At 33.6% G+C, this 19,981-nt stretch overlaps 2 protein-coding genes across 5 annotated transcripts; both read left to right on the top strand.

Moving 5' to 3' along the window:
- Positions 1-8,245: 8,245 nt before the first annotated feature.
- Positions 8,246-12,388, top strand: LOC110729137. 2 transcript variants are annotated; one of them, XM_021908854.1, is made up of 3 exons: positions 8,246-8,496; positions 9,130-9,211; positions 10,824-12,388. In XM_021908854.1, the coding sequence occupies exons 2-3, from the start codon at positions 9,163-9,165 to the stop codon at positions 11,864-11,866; spliced, it is 1,092 nt and encodes a 363-aa protein (XP_021764546.1). In that variant the 5' UTR covers positions 8,246-8,496; positions 9,130-9,162; the 3' UTR covers positions 11,867-12,388. The 2 variants fall into 2 exon arrangements, with proteins under 2 accessions (XP_021764546.1, XP_021764548.1); XM_021908856.1 differs by lacking the exon at positions 9,130-9,211.
- Positions 12,389-13,252: 864 nt separating this feature from the next.
- LOC110729134 (pentatricopeptide repeat-containing protein At1g19720-like) lies at positions 13,253-18,590 on the top strand. Of its 3 annotated transcripts, XR_002512825.1 has the most exons (4): positions 13,254-13,494; positions 14,173-16,439; positions 16,680-17,210; positions 17,865-18,590. XR_002512825.1 is itself a non-coding variant. In XM_021908851.1 (3 exons), the coding sequence occupies exons 2-3, from the start codon at positions 14,298-14,300 to the stop codon at positions 16,824-16,826; spliced, it is 2,289 nt and encodes a 762-aa protein (XP_021764543.1). In that variant the 5' UTR covers positions 13,254-13,494; positions 14,173-14,297; the 3' UTR covers positions 16,827-18,590. The 3 variants fall into 3 exon arrangements, 2 of the variants coding, with proteins under 2 accessions (XP_021764544.1, XP_021764543.1); XM_021908851.1 differs by having other exon boundaries at positions 16,680-18,590; XM_021908852.1 differs by lacking the exon at positions 17,865-18,590 and having other exon boundaries at positions 13,253-13,494; positions 14,173-16,796.
- The last annotated feature ends 1,391 nt before the right edge of the window (positions 18,591-19,981 follow it).

The raw sequence follows: 19,981 nt of genomic DNA, 5'->3' as shown, positions 1-19,981 counted from the left end.
TGCCTTTTTGTGTGTGGTTTAGTAAATATACCTTTGTGATTTACCTTTTTTATGTGCATGTGAATCCATTATTTATTTTTCTGTAAAAATTTAAAATATAAACTTAAAGCCTTAGCTTCCAGATCAGTTACAGTGGATTTGCTCCAGATTTTCAACCAATAGATCTTCATTTTTCTTATTTTATATTTATGATTGTGCTTATTATTATCTAATCTTGTTTTACTTTGCTATTATTACATTGTTTTATCATTAAATACAGTTTATAATATAGTTTGTGTAGTTAATTAATTTACTAGCCTTACTATCTAGCAACCTAGCTAGCTAGATAACCTACCTTGTAGTATCATGATCATATCATAAGCTTGGATATATGCCAATACTTGAAGCAAGGTTGCATTTTCTTTTTACGTATTATTGTCAAAATTATTGTGGAGATGTGTTAATGCATCCAACCTTATTTTCTAAAAGTTAATTAGAAGGACATTTTGGTTCTAGCAAGAACAAAAGAACCAAGAATGATAACTAACCTAGATTGAGGTTGATATAAGGACCCAATATTGTCCCCTAAAAAGATAAAATTTAGGTTTTTATTTATTTATTTTTTTCATGAATTCAAAAATTCCCTGAATTTAGTGTTTGAATCTTTTTCGTAAATGATAAAATGTCTTTCAAAACATTTCAACTCAGTTTTCCCCATTAGTTGTGCAGGATTTGATCACTTGTTTTCTTTTTGTTGCAGTTTATGGTAGCACACCCAGCAAAAAATTGCACAAACTGCAATGTTTTTGGATTGTTCAATGGCCCATACATTACAGTTCTACCCATACAATTTTCATAAAGTTACTCAGATCCAACATTAACTCACAAGGTTACAGTTTTTTGTCAATGATTTAATTACTCAACTTTACACACTTCCTAAGCATTATTATTAACCTAGCTAATAGCTTATCATGTAATAATTTGTCTGTTTTAATTAAGTCCATGGGAAAGCAAAGGTATAAGAGATCGCGACAAAAATACTAGAGATTTGATCCAGCTTAGGTCTTTGCTGGTACCGTCTGATCTTAAAATGTCTAGTTCAATTACACAACCCTGGAAATTAAACAATTATTAGGGGGTTGTGTTGAGATGTATTAGCATTATTAATAGTGCGTTGTTTCTACTTCACAAACTAGGGTGCATGTATAATACACCTTAAGACTTCATCGCCTTTTTTTTTTGCCTATTTGGCAACATTTCAAATGAGGTAAAGTGAAATTTCGTATAAACGGGTGTGGGTGCATTATGTACTAGGTGTGCATGCTAGAACCTCGCTAGCTAGGTATATAATGGATATCTACCTTAACTGATCTTTATTCTCTCCAATCCTAGCCTTGATCACAAAATTTAAATACGTAAAATATTACGGAGTAATTGTTTTTATTTTTTATTTTTTATGAAAGTGTATATCGAATGAAGAAATGATTATGTGACAATTATTTCCGTATGAAGAATATACGTAGTTTGATATATATTGACATTAATTTGAATCTGATAGTGTGAATTATTTGTGACAATATTTTGCTCATAATGGCATAATGCTTATTACATTGAAATGGTTATGAATACAGTTGCATTTGCATACATACTACTTTAAAATTTGGCCGATGCAATGCACATGCTATTTGTTGAAATATTGAACTTTCAAATAAAAAGTAAGAATATATAATCACTAAAATTGTGGTTGCAATGAAAATAGCCTACGCAAATCTGATCTTGTTCATTATTTGTTGTAATAAACTTATGATTGCGCTTCATGACTTAAAAATGTTTTCATCATTCAATAACTTAGTTGGATTTTGAGAAATTACTTGCTTTTGGCTACCGTACCATGCATGTCTATGATTACTTGCATTCTATGCTTCTCTAATTAATTGGTAAAGCATACGTCACAAAACCGACACCACGTAGGATTATATATGTCCTTGCATTATTCATTTATTTAACAGTCTATTCTTACATACTTCTTCGTAAATTTAACGACCCATTAAATTTGCCTATTATGAAAAAAATTTGAAAGAACATACATAAATTTTTTAAACGGGTGCATACTAAGCTAATTATAACTTGTATTCAAACATGGTTTACTTTTAGCTTCTACAAATATTTAAGCTTTCTTATTAATTCATTTATCATACGTTTTTTTTTTTTTTTTTTTTTTTTTGAAGGGATCATACGTTCTTCTTTTTGTTTAAAATAAGCATGTGAAAAGTGTTATTTCCATTAAAATTTCATCAAAATTCTAGAATACCATTGAAATGAAATTATTATTCTTCACAACCTTTGCGTCTCTGAAAGTGCTTTGGCTATTGAATAAAGTTCAATGTGGGTTGCAATTTATTTGTAATTTTGTACATTTTTTTTTTAAAATCCAAATTCAATTTTTACCCTAGAAGGTGCACAAGAGAAAAGAGCCCAAGCTCGGGACACTTTTTTTTGTTAAGGTAATCATTAATTAGTGTTAACGATATGAATTTATACTTTTATGCTACTCTATGAAATTTATTTGCTAGAATAGTACCGTACTAGTGAATCACTCCATCTGTTCAAATTTAGTTGTCATACTAAGATATACATGTACGTAGTATCAAATTACATCCCTCAATCTAATCTCGAGGAGAATAAACACATATTACATTCCATATGAGTACACTTTAATTATATCATATCAAAATTTGAGGTGAACTAAACATAGCTTAAATTAATATGTAACGTGAGCTATCTAAAGTCGATCATAACCAAAACTAATCAAATGGGTAGATAAGGAGGCACCTTTGAGAAATTAAATACTGAAACAATACGAGTGGTATTTTTTGACAGTGTTAAAAATACGAAGTAGCAAAAAGCTAGAAACAAAGAAGATAAATAAAGACATAAAAGAATGACGCTAATTTTTTTAATTCTGCATGTATTCCAGTTTCCACTCTTATAGTGCACTGACCAAGTGACCAAAAAAGTTCAACGGTGCTGACAACACCACAACATAAGTTTTTAAATCAACAATTTTAAAAAAAAAAAACCTTAATTAAACTTATTCTGTTCTTTAATTAAATATCGCAACATTTTTCTATAAATAAAGTTATAGTTTAATAACAACATTTTCTTATTTGCACATTTTTATTTTTATTTTTATAATTTAATCGCTTTGTTACATAAATTACTTTTCTTTTTCATTTCTCTATATATATCTCTTGATCTCATTATTCGCTAGGATACTGTGCATCCCCTACATGTTACAATGACAAAATTAAAGAACGGATGAAAGACATGAAGTATATCTTATACTCGGTATCACATTAAAATTAAAAAAAAAATGATAAAATAAAGAGAAAAAACATGAACTTCAGTGAAAGTAGTAAAGCAAGATATTGAGAGCGAGGGACAAAGATAGATGGTGTAACAGGGAAACTATATAGTATAAGCACATATCTAATCGTGTTTGTTGTCCATTGTTTGGATGCATGTAATCATGGGCAGCTTCAACTAATGGGCTCCAAATGCATTCATGTCTGTGTGCCCCTACACTATCAATTTTATCTTTTGACATTTTTATATTTTCATCAATTTTCTAGATTTTTTTTTTTAACTTTCCTTTGGCATATATATATAATTCTAATTTGTCCTTAGCTTCTACGGTTGCGTACGTACGTGATACCTCTCACAATTCAATCAGCCCAACTATATAGTGGCAACGTTTCAAACTAAAGAGGGGGGAGGGAGAAAAAGCCAAAAAGGAATTCTCTATCTCAAGCAATGAACCAAATGTAGGTGATAAAACGCTAGACAAGGTCATAAAATGAGTTCGTCACCACATTCACCAAACATGCTTATTTCATATATATACACATAGTAATTGATAAATGAAAAATAATACTTGAACATGTAGAATATTTTGATTTGTCCTCATAAGTGTAGACATTTAGTACTATGTAATGATAGAGAATCTCCCTATTAAGATGAATGTGTAAATGTACAAGGAGATATAATTTATGTAATTGTAAATCGGCTATCAAACTAATATCTTATTAATTAATGAGAATAAGTTGTAATAATATATGTGGTTAGAACTTAGATAGATCATAGAAGCTAGGGTTAGAAAACAAGCAACGAGTAGAGAAAGTAGGAAGTTATCCTAAGTTTGACTAGTACGTAGTTTAGATTTCTAATCCGAAAGTCCCAAAAGTATTTACAAAGGGCCTATTTCATAAAATTTCTAAGATCCTCCAATAAAATTAGACATTCTATTATTCTAACATGCTTAAAATGTCATTAAAATACGCTAATCTCTCAAATGACCTTCCATCCCTCCTAATACTAGACCACATACATTTCTTGTATTCAATTAACTAAACTGATCAAAGTCCAAGTTTGGATTTAATTCCCTTACATTCTTGACTTTTTGTTTTATTATATTATCTATTCTCCAAACTTTCATAATCAACTACGTAATTAGAGAATCTATGCCATTATTATTCATTTGCAAATGGTTTACAACTCTTAAAATTAAGAAAATTAACCCTAATATTATTCCTCATAGTCATAAAAGCCAAGCTTTAATTTTTATAGCAAAGAAATGCATTCTAGATGCTAGAGATATGAGATATCTAAAAATATATATGTGATATATATTCCCTAGATATAATTAGGAGTTTTCACAAAATCTAATATGATATATATCAGAGCACAAGTTTTGAGTCAACCTTGTTTCTGCAATATTTTTTTTTTAAAGCCCTAGCTATATTGCAAATAAGTAACATGAATGTTGTTATCTCAATTTAGAAGACTCGTCTTGATAATAAATACTTTTATTTATCAAAAATAGATATTATTACTATTATTAGCTAGGTAAGTCATATCATTATATTCACAAATATTATTGGTATAAATTGTATATTACCACTTTACCAGTAAGCAAATGATGCAACTGTATAAATTACCAAAGAATGGAATAAGCAACAGCATGTAAAGTTGAGCAAACGTGGTTTCTTACGAATTAAATAATGTTATCGAAGAAGCAAAAGAAAGCAGCAATAAGATTGATAAACCTGAAAATACAATCAAATAAGATAATTTCGTCATGTGATATGAGGATTTTTGAGGTATATAGAATCTATATCATCACTAAAGCTTGATGTCTAGTTGGTTGGGAACATAACAAAACTAGGAAAAGATTGATAGTTTATCTAGAATTCTAGATTTAACATCAATAGAAAAAAGTTGCTTGGTACATGCATGAATGTGTAATCTAGTGAAGGTTCAATGCAATCAATCTCTTTACCTACCTCTTTTTATCTTAAAAGTTAAGGTGAGTATGTTTTTATGCTTTATTAATTAATTAAAAAATCTTGATTAACTATTTTGAACCTTTTTTTTTTATTTGACAAAACCATTAAAAAGAAAATACAAAGAAAATAAAAGATTCTCAAATATATTACTTCCTCCGAATCTTTTTAGTTGCTGCACTTATAAAATTGTAGAATTCTAAACATTTTTTTTTTATGCCAACAAATTTTTTGATGTTTAGGAAATAAAATAAAATTACAAACATTGTCAGTACTAAGCTTCGAACCCATGACCTATTGACCTCAAGTAGTTATGGCTTCCTTTTGATCTCAACATAGAAAATCTAAACATATTAGGCTTTGAATCTTACTTTGGCATACCATATTCTAGATGGGTCATTTTAGCAAGTCTTGAAATTGGGTATGATTTGGGCTTTAAAAGTAATGATGGTCTTCAATAAATTGGGCTTAATTAGTTTTATTGGGCCAGTTAACTTTACTATCATTATAACTTGAGTCTACAAAAGTAAAACTCGCTATTGATTTGTACTTGTACTTGCATCATGTTTATGATTGTGTCTTAGTGACTACTTGTATTTCACTATAATAGCTTCTTTTTTAACCCTTGATGGTTGCTTTGTTTCTTCATGCCTGCCTACTTGAGTACGAGATTCTGTTAAAAAGTTTGTATGTAAGTTTGATGCATATGATATACATGTAATCTTTGTCTTAGGAGCTCGTGTGACCAAGCTACATGCATGCGATGAATATCAAATAACAAAAACAGAAATAGATAAATCTATGATGCGTCACTAAGATTTTGTTTATTGGTTTGATGTAAAATGTTTTCATGTAAAAATGTTTTACTATGTTTGATTTGTAATATTTGATAGCAGCTTTCGCCATCCGGTGACCGGTGCCAAAGATTCTTGAATTGTGGTGAGAGGTTTAGCTTCAAGTAAAACTACTTTTGTGGTAGCATGTAAGATTGTAAGTACGATATGCAATGGTGCTCATCCATGTAATAAGAAGCCTTTTGGATTATGGAGTATTTGGACCTCCAATATATGGGCCATAGAATCCATTCACTCCTTGGGCCTTTTTCTACCCAAAACTAAGAGTTCGATTTTATTTGCATTTTGTTGTTTTTTTTTAGATCCTCGTTTTATTCGTAAGTTATCTTTACAATCTTAAAATTACAACAATTCTTTTAGAGGGTTGAAAAAAAATACTCCGTAGTCCACTAACTTAAATTAAATGTTAAAGGTGATTTTTTTTTTTTTTGGTGTTTAGAAAGCCACAAGGGCGGGGTGAGAATCGATCTCAAAATCTCCTAAAATCGGGAGGAATGCTCTAACCACTTGATCTATCCCTCACTCTCAAAAGTGAATTAATTTTAAGGGCTACGAGTATATTATACACACTTTTTAAAATGGAATTGAGTTGGAAATTCATAACAAAATTACGCACAAATCAGCGTAATTAATGTTATTTTATCTTTAATATTTCTTCATTTTAGCTTCTTATACATAGTTTGACCTTTGATTAATTAATCAATCTTTTATTGATTGACCTCCTGTGGATTAGAATTTTTTTTTTTTTGCAATGGTATACAACTTTGGACCTAACGCGCGACCCAGTAACCTTTCGAAATGGGGGATCCCCGATGGCAACAACCACGGTAGTAGTTGCGGAACTACTGGATCGGGAGAGGACAATAACCTTATTGCCTGCTCCTCTTTCTTCGCTTCGGGGACGGAGGTCCTACGGTAGCAGTTAATCTACTCGTATCATTTTCCTTTTACGCATTAATTAATGTTTTGTTGTTCAATTCCTTGTTTGGTTGAAATTCATGAATTTCAAAGGACATTAGGAGCTTTTCCATAACTTTTTAACTCATAAAACTAAATCCCAAATATGGAGTTAAAAAAAACCATATTGCCCATACCTCAAGACAAATTAATTTCAACCTTTGAATTGACTAAATACATTAAACTTAGCTTAGGTGTGGATTGGTTGGTAAACTCCTAGATTTTTTTTTTTTTTTTTTTTTTTTTTTTTTTTTTGTGTTGTTTGATTGATAATTTCATGGAAACTAAGAATTTCAAGGGAATTTCACTTCTCATAAAATGAAGGAGTTCAAATACCTAGGAAAACATAGATAAGTTGAATTTCTCATGGGAATGCAAATTTGACATTTCTTAGGAATTTCAATTATATAGGAATATAAATTTATAAGGAATGCAATTCCTACATTCAATCAAACAAACCATTCTTTAGAAATAAAAATCACTATGAAACTAAGAGAACATAATACTCCATATTGTATTAATTTGATAAGATACGAGTACAAATCACAAATATACTTAAATACAACACGACTAGACTGTACTTAAACTAAGTTATTCAATGCTCAAACCAAATTCATACTCACTTATTTTTTAAGAGATGCGTTTTGGTTTTTTACACTATTCACTTAGGGCCTACTCTCATACGTTTATTTTCAGTTCAGGTCGATTCAGTTCAGTTTAGTTTATCTTAGTTCAGTTCAGTTTAGCTCAACTCAGCTCCTAATTTCCTTCTCTTATAAAATATTCATTTCACTTTAGTTCAGTTCAGTTTAGTTCAGCTGATTTCAGTCTATGAGAATAGGCCCTTAATTCCAATTTGAATGGATTCAAATCAAATGATCAAATTCCCAATAGCGGGTGATGCTCACCCTCAAAGAAAAGCCGAGACAATAGTGATCAAAGTCTCAATTACGCGCCGCCGACTTTGTAAGCAAACATGCATTTTTCATTTTCACTTTTACCCCAAAATCTCTTTTAAATTTAAAATAAATAAAAATTTAAAATAAATAAATAAATAAAACCTTAATTTCCACATCAGCAATAAAAAAGTTGGTTATATAAGACGGCCTAATATTTCATCCAATTTTAAGGCGTCCAGCTTTCTCTCTCTAACATCCCTCTTCTCTCTCTACTTTCTCTCTCTACTTTCTCTCTCTTCTTTCTCTCTGATTACAGAGTTTTTGAAGCAGCGAAACCCAGCATCAAACCTACCAGTAGAAGAACAAGAAGAATTCAAAGATCATCAATTTATTTATTTTCGGATTTCAAATCGTCGATCGTTTACCCTAGTTCATTCAATTTTATCGACATCTTGGCTATTTCTGGTAATAATTTTTTATTCTGATGAAAGCCCTAAATTTTAATTGGACCAATTTTACCCACCTTCTTTTTTGATTGTTTCTTGTGTTTTTGTTTATGAATCGAATTTAGTGTTTCGGGGATCTTGGTTTTGTTTCTAGGGTTTTGATTTTGGTGGGATTTGTTGGGTTCTTGTGTAAAGGTTGAATTGCTTGGTTTTGATTGTTGTCAGTTTGAGGCGGCGGATGTTTGCTGTTGTTGATTGAGTTTTTTGTTGCATTGTTTCAAATGTACGAACTGTAATTGCCTGTTGAATTGAATTATTTTTCTGGGTTTGATTTTTCATGGTTTATGATTGGATGAATTCGAGGTTGGTCCAGCAAGAAACCCAGAAGAATTGTTAAACTGGGTTAAAAATTCAAGCTTTATGTTGTGTTTGAAATGTTACTCGGTAGATTTGCTGTTTGGTATTTAGGATTTTTGTGAAAGTAGGTTGTCATTTGCTTTGATACATTAGTCTGTTGTTAGTTATGCGTTGGTAATTAGTTTGAGGCTCTACTTGCTGACTTTTGCTGGAAATTGGTTCGATTTCGGCATTATACAATGTGTATTAGGCAAAAAGGCCTAATTAAATGATGGTGATTCCATTTCAAACACAGATTGGAGAAGATAGAACTGGTTGGTTTTGCGATATGGACACCGATGTTTTATTCATCAAGGAAGCAAAGTTTTTGCGAGAATGTATGTTACTCTGGCTTTACATGAAAGGTTTTGAGAACAATTTTTCATGGACTTTTCAGAATTATATGGCTAAAGATAACTACTCCCTCCGTCCCCGAATGATAGTCACTATTTCCATTTTTGGACACCCAAAATGTTAGTCACATTTCACAATTTTAGGTCCCATACAATAACACAAAATGACCTATGTACCCTCATTTTTTTTGGATGTATTATCTGTGCTTCCCAAAACACCCTCATATTTGCCTTTGTACTTGTGCCTTAATTGAATGAGTTGTCTCCCTTTTTAATAATGACAATCAGTTTCTCTCTCTTCTTTTTGTTTTGCACATGATTGAATTTTAGTTCCCATGTACTTTATTTATTTCTCCTTAATTCCCGTGATTTTCACCCAAAAGTGACTATCATTCGGGGACGGAGGGAGTATATACCATTGGTTTGCTTATGGCAGCAGCAACAACCGTGTATGGATCATTCCCTGAGTTGGGCTGGTAAAGGTAACAGTGTTCAAAGCCGTGTATACTGAAAGATCACATGGGAAGACTTGTATACTAGTTGTCTGATTTACGTCTTAGTGCACAGGTGGAGTGTATCGTTGTATCTATGTAGTATTAGCAGGCAGCTGTAGTTTGGATTGCTTGTCAGTCAAATACTCAGAAGGTGCAGATAATGTGGAATTACTTTGGGTTAAGCAGCAGACACTTGGTATAAAATATACTGTTGGTCTGTCATACCGTCTCTAATTTCTTTAGGTTTCTTCTCCTATGATATGAGCTAAGGTTTTAGGGTGAAAGTTGAGGTATGCTGGTTCACTCATGTGGAGAACGTTACAGATGTCTGCATTTGAAGGGGCCAACTCCCATTGATCCATTTCACAGGGATGTTCATGGTGTTGTATATCTTTGGAAGAGAAGCTAACAGTTACTAGTATGTATGTATGTCAATTGATATTTGCTAGAAGAGACCAATGTGTTTTACTTGTGAATGAAGTGATGGAAATATTATTTGTTTTGATTTCTTTTTTGATCATGTATCTGCAAGGCATGGTGATAAAATGCTGTATTGGTTTTGCTGTTTTATTACTTTCATATTGCAGTGTTATTTAAAATTAATGATCAGTGGAATAGATTGTACGGGTTAGTTTATCATTCAGCTGTGGGGTTTTAAGCTGGAAAGAGTTCTTTCTTTATTGCATCACTAAGCTTACTCTCCTTTTTCCTTTACCATGATATGGCATGGTGGAATGATATGCAGATATGCTCATCAATTTGATTATACTAAAGATTAATTGATTTTTGTTCATATTTTTTTTGAACAATCTTGCAATACTGAATACAATCTATCATTATGCAACATGTCAACATCATGGTTTTGCTTTGCTCATTTTCGGGTTCCTCTAGTTGGAATTTGGATCATTATGTAATGGAAATTCACAAAATATGAATGTTAACTCTCCATAAAAAGAAGTAACCCCATCTCAGATCAAATCATTGAATTGGTCTCATATGCTCATATAGTCATTCTAGACTTAGGTTGTTACTTGTTGGTGTCCTATACTTGAGTATTTGGGTTCACTTGGTCATTTGCTTAATGAATTCTCTGTGTGATCTAGGTATCAAACTTCAGTATATCAATATGCCTAAGGCAAGAAGAGATCGTTCTGTCTCTTTTGAGAGATCTAGAAAATCACCTGTTCCTTGCAGCTCGAGTTTGTCTTGTGAAACTAAGGCCAAAAGTCCTCCAGCAACAGTGGAAGACTTGAAAGAATGGGAGGATGCCAGATGTGCCGTTTGTATGGAGCATCCTCACAATGCTGTGCTTCTCATTTGTTCGGCATATGACAAGGGTTGTCGCCCATACATGTGTGATACCAGCTATCGACACTCCAATTGTCTAGACCAATTTCGCAAGTCATTCACAGAAGATTCAACAGAAACGCTGACAGAAGAAGGAATTCAGCCTGCTGTGCAGTCATCAGACATTGTGGCCGTTGAAACTGTGGTGACCTCGCAGGACGAAGGGAAATCCCAAGGTTCTGTTGCTGAAGAGATTGCTAGCATGCATAAGCTTCAGCAGAAGCTTGTTTGCCCTTTATGCCGTGGACAAATTAGTGGGTGGGTTGTGGCAGAGTCAGCTCGTGATTTTATGAATGCCAAGATTCGGAGCTGTGCCTGTGAGACTTGTGAATTTAGTGGCAATTATACTGATCTGAGAAAGCATGCAAGGGTAGAGCATCCCCTAGTGAGACCTTCTGAGGCTGATCCTGAGAGGCAGAGAAATTGGAGAAGACTTGAGAGGCAAAGGGATATAGGTGATGTGCTCAGTACAATCCAATCTTCCTTTATGGAAGATCAAGATGAAGATGCCAATCTTCAGATGGATGAGCGTGGTTGGATCACCATATATTTCCTCTTTCGGGTTTGGCGTCCTTCATCTAGTCCCAGGAGCAGCAGTAGTTGGTCTGGTACCTCCAGGTCTCGAACCCGAGCACAACAGGGTACTAGGAGGAGATCGTCTGCTAGGTTATGGGGAGAGAGCCTTGAGGCTGAAACTGGATCTGCTTCCGTAGAGGATGAGGATTCCTCTGATGACGGTTCAGTCCCTTGGAGGCGTCGTGTGAGAAGACGTCTACCCACCCCAGACGACGAATCTTGAGTGCCTTAAATAGAGTTACTTTACCCGAAGAGAACTGGACTTGGGCATATCTTTCTTGCTGAATATCTTTGTTGCAGTTTGGCATGTGTCTTAGTTTAAAATCGTCAACTTTCTCAGGCATTTGGGGGGATTCAGGGATAGTATCAGTGGCTAATAGGAAGCTGCAGAACTTGGAGATAAATTCGCTTGGGCAGTTCCTTTGCTTCACTTTCAGATTGGTTCAGAACTGTACTGAAGAATTTCTTTGATACTCATAGAATATATGCTGGCTTATCAGTGTATCACATATAAAATGAGCGAGTTTGTAATTTTCTTCTCGAAAATGTACCAATTTGAAAATGATACTAATTTTTATACCTCTATGGTTTGCACTTTGCAGTGCAATTGCAATCCTTATTTTCCTCCTTTTTTTTGCACTTAGATTTTTCCCCTAAATTCATTTGGTGTTATTTATAATAGAATATCTAGGTACCTGTGTGTATATTTTATCTTTGAATAATGAAGCAAATATTATGTTGTCCATTTTTTTTTTTTTCTATGGAGGAATCAGTTCTTGACGTTCTTGTTCTCTTTCAAAGAAGTTGCCATGTCTAAAAGTCTCACCTAATTATTGAATTGAGCTGTTTCCATATCTATAAATGGAATCCAATTTTTTTCATTGCTCAAAGTACTAAGGAAGCGAGTATACTGAATATGAAGTATATTATCTCTAATAAATAAGTTAATGAATCCTATGTTAGAAACATTTTGGTTCGTTTCACCCTAAGTCCCCATAGATTCTTCTAATGATGAATTGTGAAGTCATTCTTACTTATAATAAACTAGTTTATATTATCGTAATAAAATCTTCCTTTTTATTCGGGATTTTATCCTTGATTTCAGGTCTCGAAATCTTGAGTACGATCCTCAAAACTTAACTAATTAAACTAGTTGATCATTCACTTGTATAACATAGGTATCGTATGCGCTTGTTTTATTTATGAGAAACCGAAAGCTATGAGCGTGTTCGGCAGTCGACACTAGTAAAAGATATGAGCGTTAATATTATTAGTTTTTGTGAAAAGCTAGGTAGCTGTTGGATTTTTTTCTTCTACATTTTTTGAATTTTACAGCTAATACTAGTTAACAACAACTTTACCGGACAATCATACTTATGACCTGTTCATATTTACCGAACTAAACTGAATATTTTATGAAAGAAGGAAATTAGGAGCTGAAGTGAAATTAATCTAAAGTGAACAGACTCTTAATCATTATTTTCACAGCTACACATACAACTAACAACTATTATTACAGCTATATTTTGCCGAATACGCCCTATACTATATTTCTCCTTAATATTAACCACATTTTCTAATTTTTTTATGTTGAAAAAAAAAGCAAAGATATTCACCGTATAATGGATTTGGAGCCTATATTTTGGCTAGTAAATAAAATTCCCAAACTACCTCATCCTTTCATACCCTCACTCAACTTTCTCTGCTTTCTCTTCACTGAGCAACCACCACACCCGTTTTCTTCCGGGTCAGAAAACCACTTTCCGACTGGGTCGGACTTCTGCTCCACCAGGCCCAACACCGGCCCACCTGCAACTCCACACCGCACCTTTACCAAAATCCTCTATTCAGGTAAATTCTTTCGTTGCTTCACTCTTTCGTTTTTTTTTGGTAATTAATTATCATGTTGGCAACTTCAAATATATTTTTTCAGAATTTTGTTTGTAATTTGTTGAAATACTTGGGTAGTTAAATGGGTTTATAAGAATTGATTGATTTTGTGACTTATTTTTGAAGCTACTAAATTGTTTTCCAAGTTTGAATATTTCTTGATATATAGGATAATTGTTATATAAATTGAAAGTTTTGAGCGTTATTGCTTGGTAATTTTTCAAAAATATGTGTTTCTACTAATCTTGGATGATGGTATTATACATTGCTTCTTACTGAAATTGTGATTTTTGTTGGATGTTGGATATTGCGTTAGAAGACAAAAGTGAGATTATGATAATGTTTTTCTGTGTCTGATAAACTAGAGTGTACTCGTATTAATGCACGGAATATATCGAGTATGCAAAGAAAGTCGATCTTGTTAGTAGTAATGGAAGTTATGGGGAGCTTGTTGTTAGCATCAGATTCTTGGGTTGTTTAAATGACAAAAATTGTTGTATTTGATTTTCTTATAATTATGTTTAATTGGGTGTAATTATCCTTTGATTATGGCTGTTGTCTTCAATGATATGACATTATATTGAATTTTAGGGTAGCATGTACATATGAACTTTCTGACCTCCAATATGAATTTTCTAGATCCGATATTGGCCGCGAGTCCTGGAGATGCAATGATGCTTACTTGGTTGAATACATATAACCTCTCGCCCTCTCGGTGAGCCTGCTTGAATCCATCTTGCTTTCTGTGGCATAAAACTTCAAGCATGGAAGTTTCTTGCCACCACACTCTTTCTCTATCGACTAATTTTCCAAAGTTTTTCTCTACAATGTCCGCTACTGGATTACTTACTTCCATTCCATTTCATAACACTGCTTTCCTGAATTTATTTCCATGTAAACTCAATTTAGTGCCAAATTTTAAAGCTGAGGCTATAGCAACTCATAATGTGGGTCTTAAGGACTTACCACACCGTAAAAACTGCATATTGTCAAGAATCCAACATGCTAATGATTTTGTTAACTCTAATCATCAAGCTGTGGAAGATGAGGTAGTTGAATTTTTTGCTCTCCTTAACCAAATAAACAAAAATAGTGGTGGAACTAACAACATTTCTTCCACTTGTAAACAAGTCCATGGTCATCTTGTCAAAGTGGGTGCTTTAAAGGCTGATGCTTTCATAGGGAATATGCTAGTGGTGGCGTACTCAAAGAGTTTAGAGTTGTTAAATGATGCTATCAGGCTATTTGATGAAATTCCAAGAAGAACTGTATCCGCGCATGCTGCTTTGATAAGGTCATTCTGTCGATCCGAGAAATGGGTTGATCTTTTCTTGGCTCTTGGGATGATGATAAATGATGGCATGTTACCTGACAGATATCTTATACCAACTATCTTAAAAGCTTCTTCTGTGATGGGAGTGGAAAACATTGGTAAAATGGTTCATGGATATGCCATTAGAAGAGGGCTTGATGAGGATGTTGTTGTTGGGAATGCTCTTATTGATATGTATACAAATTGTGGGGGATTACGATTGTCGAAGATTGTTTTTGACACAATGAACTCACGGGATGTGGTTTCTTGGACTGCCCTCATTGTTGCTTATATGGTTCACGGTCTTCTTGACAAGGCAATGGATATATTTTGCAAGATGGAGTTGGAAGGTGTGGAAGCCGATTTGATTTCTTGGAATGCCCTTGTCTCAGGCCTTGCCATGAATGGGGAGATTGAAATGGCTCATAGAAGTCTAGAAGAGATGCAAAGAAAAGGGGTTAGGCCAGAAGAGAACACTTGGAATGGAATTATTTCAGGCTGCATTCAGAATGGATTTTATGGAGATGCTTTAGATGCATTTGTTAAAATGTTTCGGACTTCCTTGATCCCTAATGTTGTGACAGTCTCCAGCATTCTACCAGCTTGTGCTAGCTTGAAGGATCTAAATTTGGGAAAAGCAATTCATGGATACGTTATTAAACTTGGTCTTCATGGCAATTCTCATATTGATGGGTCATTAATTGGTATGTATTGGAAAAATGGAAGGATTGATGATGCAGAAAATATTTTCGTCAGGATAATGCACAAAAGTACTTTCGTATGCAATGAGATGGTTGCAGCTTACATGAGTGATGGAAATGTGGAGCCAGCTCAAAGCCTTTTTGTATCAATGAAAGACTCTGGTCCAAAACCTGATGTTATTACTTATAACACTATGCTTGCTGCCTGTTTTGGGCATGGAAGAATTGAGAACATTTTCAAACTGCTGTATGAAATGACTGAAATGGGTTTGCTACCAAATGTTGTTACATTCAACATTTTAGTATCTGGCTATCAGCAAGCTGGCATGAGTCATGAAGCTCTGAGATTTTTCCAGGCCATGCAATCACCTCATAGTGGCAGCTTTCTTCCACAGATAATGGAAAATTCGATTGAACCAAATACTGTAACTGTTACTGGTGCCCTTGCAGCTTGTGCTAATTTAGGTTCTTGGCGCCATGGGAAAGAACTTCATGCTTATATTGTCAGAAAAGGGCTTGACTCAAATATTTTTGTATCAAGCGCACTTGTTGATATGTATGCAAAATGCAATGATATAAACTCAGCAACAGATGTTTTTTGGAGAACAAATAACAGGAATACGGTTACATGGAACACGTTGATTGCAGGTTACATCAACAGTAGGTTGGAGCATGAGGCATTCAATCTCTTTGATAGAATGCTTAAAGAAGGGGTAGAACCAAGCCCTGTTACTTATATGATACTCATTCCTGCCTGTGGAGAAACAGGAGCTCTTAGATTAGGGAGAGAAATGTATGGATACCTTCTGAAGAATCAGTTTGATGAGTCTGATGATTACCTTGCAAGACCTTTGATAAATATGTATGATAACAGTGGCAGGGAGGCCAAACAGGTATTTGACTCCAAGCTACAATTTAAGAGCACATTTAAATATGATAATCTAATGAAATACATTCATTATACTTCTTTTGTACCTATTTCTAGATACTTTTAGAACCTTTCTAAGAAATATTGGAGTTGCTCAAAAGAATAGTATTACATGTTACCCAAGTATATTATCTATAGTGGAAACACTAGACTTTTATACATTATAACTCCTAACTTTTTGCGTCCTTGTGCTGTACGGAGTAAGAAAATTGATGATGTGGATGGCCTACCAAGCATTTTTGTTCAGCAATGTCCACAACCACAAGACATCAGTGATGGAAATTTGAGATGGGAGAGAGAGGATACTTGTTCCATCAATGGTTATGGGAGGGAAAAAAGGGAGGAAACTTGAGGAAATTATACCATCCCAATATTAAATTTGCTAAGCCAGCATTCTGTAAAGTGCCAGTGCTTTAGCAAAGGTGGTGTGTCATTTCAACATTTTTCTCGGAGCAATGGAGTGGGGCAGTGGGCCAGAATTTCCATAATGGTTATGCATAAAAGTATATAACAATAATTTAGACAAAATATGGAAAGTTTATGCATGAGGAAATATCTCTGATCCAATGTGAAGAAGCTTCATCGTTTCCTCTAGTATTTCTTCAAGTTCAAAGAGCATAAGGAGTTGCTTGCTTTGGAATTTTCTCTATGATTTTAACTAAAGCAAAGGATTAGTGAGTTACATGTGAAGAACTAGTGTTATTGCTACCTTGATGTTGCTTGGCTCAGCATACAGGTTAGTTGTCGTTTCTTGATGTTTTCATCGAATTAGAATTCTGTAATGCTGTATGGTAGGTTTATTTGACATGTCTCTATATACATGCACTTCAATCCAAGACATTCTCTTGATGAGTTAATGTATATAATTGTAGCCCATGGTAAACTATTTAGGTGCTAAATACCAGTGTAGATTTGCATTATATGGGCCATTCTTATTAAAACTCTACTGAAGGCTATTTTAATATAAGCTATATGGTAGCCTTTTGGTATTATTTGTGATGTTACTTGTGCTTATATTATCAATGGACTGCATGTATAACTATAACATTTTTTATTTTTATTTTTATAATGGTTTAATAATTATTATACGAATTATAACTAGTGTAATAAGTGTTTACCAAAGTCTTAGTTTGCGTTTGTCTAATTATGCTATTAGTGGTATTTCATTGATACAATTTATAATGTTTACTAGGTGAAGATATGAAGCATCATTCCATCAATAATGAATATATGAAATTCCAATTATTCTGCTGACCAAAGTATCATAATGTCGATATCCTTTGGTTGTAGAATATATGAACTAAATTTGTAAATGTGCAAGATTGAGAAATTGTTGATAGTGATGTAGGACAACATATTATATACGACTGATGAATTAGTTTTTCTACAGAAGGGAAACTTCCTTGAACTGTTACTTGGAAGGAATTTGAATTTATCCTTCTGCAGCATCTGCCCTGAACAACATAGCTTGTGAAATACATGTGGAACAGAGTTTTCAATTTACTATACTGCTGTAGATACGGTGATGCTCTTTGGCGTAGCTGCTGCCTTGTGAATTTGCTACAGCTGTAACTTCCTGTGTACTATTTCTGTAGAAGTTGCTAGTATGTCTGTAGCAAGTGTTGCTGCTTCTCTAGCTTCTTTCAGAGTTGTTTCTTGGAGCTGCACAAGCTACAACAGCATAGCTTACCTGCTTTTTTCATTGTTGTTTGTTGGTTCCAACTTCCAACTATCTTTATGCTTCGCATCTGTTTTTGTTTGTTGAATTGACCACCTTATATTTTGATGATTGACCTACATAAAACAAACTTTGACTAACGACGTTTATGAGTCTTGGTTAAAACAGAAGATTCAGGTTTGAAGTTAAATGTTCCGGAGTAGGAACAACAGAGTTTGGAAGACTTGATGATGAATGCAAGCTTTCAAGATGTCCTCACAACTCTATATTCTTAGTTACTCAGTGTACGAACTTAAGAAACAAAAGTGTTGGAAAGAATTAAGAAGAAACTCGAAGTTCCTGAAGGAACTTGACGAATGACTCAGAAAGTTTTAAACGAAAGTTTTAAAACGGTTTTCAAAAACCCTTAATTTAAGGAAGTGATAAAAATCTGTTTTGAAAAAGATTTAAAAAGATTTTATAAATAAATAAATAATTCATTAATTTAAAAAGATAAGTTTTAAATTAATTAATTATTTATGTTTTAATTAATAAATAAATAATTATCTTTTTTTAATAAATAATAATTATCTTTTGAATAAGTCTTTAACTGATTTTTAACTTGGTAAATATTGGCTGCTTAAATTAAGGAGCACGTTGAATTTAGGAGTCAAGCTAGGGAAATCATGTTCCTAAATTTCCTCTGCCTACATCCCAACTTCTCAGTCAAAGAGAACGTGGGATTAAGGGGGAAGTGGGAACTTGATGGAAGCTTGGTTTAACTCCTTATAAAAACAGATCAACGTTAAGTTTTGAAAGTGTGGAAAAACAATCTTAAGTATTCTGAGCATAGAGTTTCAAAGTGTTTAAAAGAGAAGTTCCTTCCATCCTTAGTCTCTTAAGTTGTTTAGGAAATACTTGTAATCATTGTGTAATTGGGTTTGAGTTGTGAGAGTTGTAAAGTGTGAGACTTGAAAGAGTTGTTTACACTGTACAAGTGATTCGGAGTAGAATCACAAAGTGTGAGAAACTGTGATGAGGGATCACAGTTGGGTAACTTGAGTTCCTCACGGAACTTGAGTCTAGGCAACGTATTAGTGATTGTAAATCATTTTTACATAGTGAATTTATTCATTGCCTATCTTAGTAGTAGATTTAATTCCGCAAAATTTACCATAGTCTACATACACTACAATTCACCCCCCCTCTTGTAGTATACATTGTTCTATCATTGTTGTTGTTTTTTTTATTTTGCTTACTCTAAATTTTTTTCCATTCTACTTCTGTAGATGCTGAGGGCATAATGAAACACTTTTGAGACCTGAGTTTGAATCAGTATAACCAACTAAAAACTAGGGCAGTTCTCACTTTGTAACTCATATTGTAGAGCTGACAAAATGACGTAGCATTGTGTCCAATCATTGCAATAAGCAAGTGTTATGTCTGTGACTCTGTGTTAATGTTTAATGCAAAGTTGACATTGTTGAGTTGGATTAAGTAATCTTGTTCTCAATCTTTAAGTATCTGTTAAAGCCTTGCAGAGATAGATTTTGGTTAAACATCAATTTATGATTAACATTTACGTTTTCTGGAGGCTAAATCTCTGGCAGAGTGCTGAAGTAGATTGGCATACACAAGGCGATGTTGGTATCAGCTGCAATATACATAAATTTTTTTTAGTTCTGCAGTATTCTGCTGAACTTTCAGTTCCAGTTACACTGGTAGATTGGTAGTTAGCATCCCTGACAAAAGACAGGCTCTCACTCTCTCAGTGATACAGAGACTGTTACTAAGCTAACTGCAGTGATAGAACGCTACCTGGAGACCAAGCAATGAGTTGTTTTTTTTGA

Source organism: Chenopodium quinoa, unplaced genomic scaffold (assembly GCF_001683475.1).
Source record: "Chenopodium quinoa cultivar QQ74 unplaced genomic scaffold, ASM168347v1, whole genome shotgun sequence".
NCBI classification, from domain to species: domain Eukaryota; kingdom Viridiplantae; phylum Streptophyta; class Magnoliopsida; order Caryophyllales; family Amaranthaceae; genus Chenopodium; species Chenopodium quinoa.
This window is presented reverse-complemented; position numbering and strand designations above follow the sequence as displayed.

Bases quoted from the DNA above. Each gene is read 5' to 3' on its own strand.
- LOC110729134 (XM_021908851.1), top strand. From the start codon at position 14,298: ATGGAAGTTTCTTGCCACCACACTCTTTCTCTATCGACTAATTTTCCA. The intron at 16,440-16,679 runs GTATTTGACTCC...GTACGGAGTAAG, and splicing joins GTGGCAGGGAGGCCAAACAG to AAAATTGATGATGTGGATGG.
- LOC110729137 (XM_021908854.1), top strand. From the start codon at position 9,163: ATGGACACCGATGTTTTATTCATCAAGGAAGCAAAGTTTTTGCGAGAA. The intron at 9,212-10,823 runs GTATGTTACTCT...TGTGTGATCTAG, and splicing joins AGCAAAGTTTTTGCGAGAAT to GTATCAAACTTCAGTATATC.